The 6,354-nt window shown below is 33.8% G+C and overlaps 1 protein-coding gene across 1 annotated transcript; it reads left to right on the forward strand.

The window, feature by feature from the left end:
* The first annotated feature begins 1,780 nt into the window (after nt 1-1,780).
* LOC111378110 (origin of replication complex subunit 2) lies at nt 1,781-5,553 on the forward strand. Its single transcript, XM_023001278.1, has 6 exons — nt 1,781-2,019; nt 2,124-2,230; nt 2,345-2,477; nt 4,247-4,541; nt 4,761-4,988; nt 5,061-5,553. Exons 1-6 carry the CDS (start codon nt 1,891-1,893, stop codon nt 5,258-5,260), a joined length of 1,092 nt encoding a protein of 363 aa, XP_022857046.1. The 5' UTR covers nt 1,781-1,890; the 3' UTR covers nt 5,261-5,553.
* Nucleotides 5,554-6,354: the final 801 nt, after the last annotated feature.

Genomic DNA, 6,354 nt, shown 5'->3' on the forward strand with positions numbered 1-6,354 from the left:
ATGTGGCTCAAACAAGCTCATAATATATAAGAGATTAAGTATGATGCATTTCAAAACTAAGAACAAAGTTTAAAATTTCAAAAAAAGATTTTTTTTTGAATTTTATTTATAAGCTAATTAAGTAACATATATTTTATTAAAAATTAAGGTCACAATTCTATAAATTTGCTCACAAATTATTTATCGAGTGCAATAAACAATTTTATAGGCCACAAATTAAAAATTTTATAAGTCACAATTTATTCATTGATCACAAATTTATCAAATTAATAGATCGCCTAGTATTCATTAGTCACAAATCACAAATTTTACAAATCACAACTTATTTTATGGCCACAAAATATCTAATCAATTATTCACAAATTAATTTTTTGTCATAATTTATCAAATTATTGGTCACAATTTATTATTGGATCACAAATAAAAAACCAAATAAAAAATTTTACAAATCACAAATTATTTCACAAATAAATTTTATATAGGTCAAAGATTATTTATCGATCACAAAATCAAAACTTTTATTGATCACACATTATTTTTTAGTTACGAGATATCCAAATTATTGGTCACAATTAGAGATGTCAAATGGACCGAACGGCTCGTCGGCGGCTCAGGCTTGTCAAATGATGAGCTCGAGCCTGCAAAAAATGTGTAAATTTAAAAAAGATAAGGAAAAAAATCCAAAAAATTAAAAATTAAAAAGTCACGAGCTACGAGCTCGACTTGCCACGAGCCCAAGGCAAGCTCGTGAGTTAAAAGGGTCGAGCCTATTGCCATCACTAGTCATAATATCGTCAAATCCACAACCACTAGATCCACCGACGATCTAACAAAAATCAATATTATCGCTAGATCCACCGTCACCATTCAAAACCACTATCACTCATTTCTAGTGATTATGGATTGACTATTTAAAACAAAGATAAATAATCCCAGAACAAGAAAACACCCTTTTAACTGTCTCGACACTAGCATTCCCGCAACCAACATCCACCAACACCATTGCTACAAAAATCCCAACAACCACCAACACCACTACTCTGCCACCACCACTGCACCAAAAACACCACATAGAAATCTCCCACTACACCTATAGCTATCGTCGAAAAGCCCCAAAATATCTTGCAGCTTCATTATTCTCTACCAATACTTCTACTCAAACCACAAAACATTTATCACCCATCCTGACAATTCTCATGCCCGTATTCTTCCTCTGCAAATTTCATAGATTAGTTCATTTTGAAAAAAACTACGGTGATGATGGTCGGAGTTTATGGTGACGATCGATCATATTTGCAATAGATAGAAAGAAGTCTCGTGGGCAACCATGCGCAGCCTCACGCGATGCTGCATTGCTACTCTTTTTTCGTTTCGACAACCTCCCATCTCCTCTCCAACGTTTTTACAAGCGGCAAATGTGAGGTAGAGAGAAGGTGAGGTAAGAGCAGAAAGAGAATGGATTGAGAAAGATGAAGAGAGGGAGAAAATGGTAGAAATGGTTATAGGATTGGAGAAGAAAAAAGAGGTGGATATGAAGAGATATGAACAGATAAAAGAGAGGAAAAATTAATTAGGATTCTTGTTGAAAATTATATATTTAATAATTAAAATTTAAATATAAAATATCTGATTTGTGAATAATGAAATATCCTCTCTATTTTTAGAGTAATAGCCTTTAAAAATAGGGTGGAATGTAATTTCTGCCATCTGTTTATGAGAGGCCCAACTGCCGTTGTCCTAATGAAGGCCTGAGCACAAATTCTGGACTAAAACCAAAAAATGAGCAAGCCCAAATAAAAAATGGCGGGAACATTCCTAGGGCGCACTCAATTAAATCCACCAATGATTTCACCTCTCCTCTGAATTCTCTTATCCCATCACATTTTCAGAATGGAGTCAAATGACGTCGAGGAAGAGGAATTTGAATTCTCGAGAAACTACTTTTTGGCAAAGGAATTGGGCACTTCCAGCAAGAAATCAGCATGTAAACTCTCCGACATTAATATCGTTGATGAACAGGTTTTCTTTTTCTTTTTAAAATTTTCCCTTGGGTCTTTTTAATGTAAATCTTTTTATTTTTTTGAGTTATAGGAAAAATGTTAATTTTTAACGTGTTACTTCAGGAACTAAGAGATGCATATGCTAACCTTGAGCCAAAGCACGATAGAGAAATTAATGATTTGATAAACAGTTATAAGAAGTCATATTCAGAATGGGTTTTCATATTAAGGTATTTTTCATTTCAAATACGTTTGTTTCCCTGCTTTTTGATGTATGTGGTTGTTCTTTTTCAAGTTTATTTATTTGTTTATTGATTTATATATTTATAATTTTGATGTTTAAGGTGTGGCTTTGGGCTTTTGATGTATGGGTTTGGTTCAAAGAAATTCTTGATAGAAGATTTCGCTTCATCTGCCTTGACCGATTATTCTGTTGTTGTGATTAATGGATACCTTCAGCAAATCCATCTTAAACAGGTATAAATATACAATTGTATAATCTGTCTATGTTTTCTTGTCTTCATTTTTATGTTTGTCTATTCTTTTGTGTTGTGTCTTAGCTGCTTCTACTTCTTTTATCTTACCGAATTGAAAGTATAATGCAAAACGTAGATGCGCTTTTGGAATCAAGCTATTGCAGATAGGATGATATAACGAAATAATTAAACATCGTTGAGAAGCGAACACATAAACATGGTTGGGAAAGATGTGCAAGTCACTTATATCGATTCAATTTATCTCATCAATTTGCTTAGTTTATCAAGCTGTTCACATCGTCCTATAAGTTTGTTAACTCTATTCGAGAATAATCTGCCAAATAGTATAATTAGGGGGCTGTTGAAGTGTTATCAAGTAGGCAGAAATGAAGTGGGATTTGTTGGGAGACAAATTTCATTGAAATTTCTCTGTTCTGTTTTGTATTACAATTCAGTTTACATTCAATAAAATTACATATCGGAACACAAACAATATCTCCATAATTTTTCCTATTATGCTCAATACCACTACACAAACACAATATCATTATCTTCTCATTTGCAATTCATCAAACTCAAGTGCGGCTTTCTGTTGCAATTATTCTTGTTTCATCACAGAGACTTGTCAGAAATATGACGTAGTTTATGTTGAAAGAAATTTATACGAGTTTATAGCAAGTGATGTGTTAAAAATTGTCAAGTTAGGAGGTATATGTTGGTATTTCAGACATCATAGAACTTATTGAAAAATAATATTCTGTAGTCTCACAGCATCCACAATAATGTTTTACGATCCCATAGTCTCCATAATAACGCTCTGCTACATCACATGATTTAGTCCATTTGACCATGTAAGGTTACATTTCGAACACGTGAATGTAGCTTGTCAGGATTGTTTCCCTGTATGTTGACATTTAAAAAATTAAATGAATAATATGACACCAATTAAACTGAAATGTATGTATGCCTTATGTTTCTCAAGAATTCACTGTTATAAACCTTTGAAAATGAACATGATTTGATGGAGGTTCTATGAACCCATACTACAGTTAGTGATTATGTCGGCAGCATATATGCACCCAGTACACTTTCATAATATAAATCAATCAACCATGAATTCAGTAAACCAGTTTGATAGTATTCTCATTGTGAACATTAAACACGTAAATGAAATGGATGGAACAAAACTTACCTTTACATGGAATGGTCACCAAGTGACCTAATATAGTTTGTCCATCTTTATTCTTAATGCATTAAGTAATGTTTCTTCAACAATTCAGTTATCATGATTGTTCATATCTCGAACGTAACATTGCACTTGATGCAAATCTTTGGAACTGGTCAAGATTCTCCAACACCTTATACAAATTCTTGATCATTGAACTGCAACTAGAGACTACTGACAAATTAACAAAGATGATTTTTTTCAAATCTTTTTTCGGGGGGTTAAAAATACATTACTTTAATTTCTTTCTACTGTCAAATGTCTTTGAGGAAACCGCTCTGTGTTTTTTGTTGTCATGTCACTTGAATATTTGATGTAGCCAAAGTATGCATTCATGGATAATCATTTTATTAGTTTATGCTGAATTGACCATATTTGTTTGTAGAATTTAAAATAGATAAAACTAATTTGCTGCACTTAAATAATGCTTATATTTATATCTTCTTGACATCTTTTGTTAGTTGGAAAGGAATTTAATAGCTAGTAAAGGAAAAATAGTTAGGCCTATTATGCTGAACATCAAATCATGGATATTGAAATTGTAGGTTGTGATAACATTGGCTGAACTCTTGTGGGATCAACTGAAAATGCATGGCAAAACCACCTGGGAAAATGCTCCTAAAAACCAACAGCCATTTAATACCAAATCCATGGATGATCTTATTGCATTTCTAGATGGACCACACTTGGAGGACAAAGAATGTTTTGTATGTGTTGTGGTTCATAATATTGATGGGCCTAGCTTGCGCGACTCTGACACTCAACAGTATCTCGCCAGAATCGCAGCTTGTTCTCATATCCGTGTGGTTGCGTCCATTGATCATGTGAATGCACCTCTACGTAAGTACTGTCTGATTTTCAGAACTTTTTTTTGAACAATATAATGAATCAATTTAGTATAAATAAAATACAGTGAAAAAATTTCATCTCCATTTGCGAGTGGTCCATTTCCATGATTACTGCCAATTCATTCTTTGTATTATATGGTGGACAATCGAACATCCATGTGTGTGATATATGAAACTTTTTGTCCTAATATTATTACATTGGTTATGTCAGTATGGGACAAGAAGATGGTTCACACTCAGTTCAATTGGTACTGGCTCCATGTTCCTACCTTTGCACCATATAATATTGAAGGAACGTTCTTTCCTCTCATTCTCGCTCATAGTGGAAGTGCTCAAACGGTCAAGACAGCTTCAATAGTCTTACAGAGTTTGACACCAAATGCCCAAAGTGTTTTTAAAGTTGTTGCAGAGCATCAGTTAGCCCATCCCAACGAAGAAGGCAAGTGGCTATATATTATCTGAATGACTATTTTGCACAGAAATCAGTTCATTTATATTCTTCTTTTTCCAGGGATGCCACTGAATAATTTATACACAATTTGTCGAGAGCGCTTTTTGGTGAGTAGCCAGATCACTCTCAATGCTCATCTGACGGAATTCAAAGATCACGAACTGGTGAAGACCAGAAGAAATTCAGACGGGCAAGACTGTATATATATTCCTCTCACAAGTGAAGCACTTGAAAAGCTTGTTCAGGAGATCAGCCATTAGAAATTTCCTTCATCATCTTCTATTGCAAGCTCAATTGGCGAGCAATATAAACTGCTGCCTGTTTATGTTCCTAATGTGCACTTTAGGACTGAATCGGATTGAAAAATATAGCTTTCAGTCTTTGAGCGATACACGATAGAGAGAATATTGAGAGAAAAGCAATATCTTTTTCTTGAGTGTTCCGTACTTTGTTTTTCCTACTACAACAGACTTTTTGTATTTAGAGAGAAGTTGTAATTCTCCTACTATAGAAATCCTTCTTTACTTGTTTGTGGATTTTATCCCAAATTAAATTGGAGGGTTTTCGCATAAAATTGTTTGAGTTCATTTTATTTCCAATTTTTCCTCAATCTCATTTTCATTGCGATCTAGGGGTCACATTCTATTTCCTAACAATGGTGTCACAGCCTAAGATTGTTGGAGTAATTATCACATGTAAAGTTACTATTCTCGTCAAACGGTGGAAATTGATCCCAGTGAAAGTTCGTAATAAAATTGATGGAGGCAAAGTTTTGAGATCAAGAAGTTCAACACGGGCAATTTTTCTTGGTGGAAGTTAAAAATGAAAGCAATTTTGTGGAATAACAATTGCTTAGCGGCAATTGAAACATAATAAGCGATATCAGTGACAACAAGTGGAAGGAGATGGATGAAAATGCTGTTTGGCAATTTGCGTTTAGCATTGGCAAGTATATTTTTGTCAAGTGTCGTAGAAAAGAAGACGACAAAAGAGATATGAGATATTCTAACAAAATTGTATGAGGCCAAGTTACTTTACAATAAGATCTTGAATGGCTGAATCTGCATTTGTGACGGATCACATCAACACCCTTAATACCTTATTTTTTCAACTTTTGAAATCAAGGATTTTGAACGTGTTGAGGTCCTACTTCAAGGTTTGTCTGATTCGTACGATCAGCTCATTATAAATTTGACCAACAACGCCTCGAGTTTGGCCTTTAACACTGTTGCATCTGCTACTATCGAAAAAGAACAAAGAAGGAAAAACAAGGAGATACACAAGGTGTTGGAAATTTATTGTTCAAAAAAAAAAAAAAAAAAAAAAAGGGGGGGGGGGCTTAATTTTTGGAATT

The sequence above is a fragment of the Olea europaea genome, unplaced genomic scaffold, assembly GCF_002742605.1.
Source record: "Olea europaea var. sylvestris unplaced genomic scaffold, O_europaea_v1 scaffold1767, whole genome shotgun sequence".
Classification (NCBI taxonomy): domain Eukaryota; kingdom Viridiplantae; phylum Streptophyta; class Magnoliopsida; order Lamiales; family Oleaceae; genus Olea; species Olea europaea.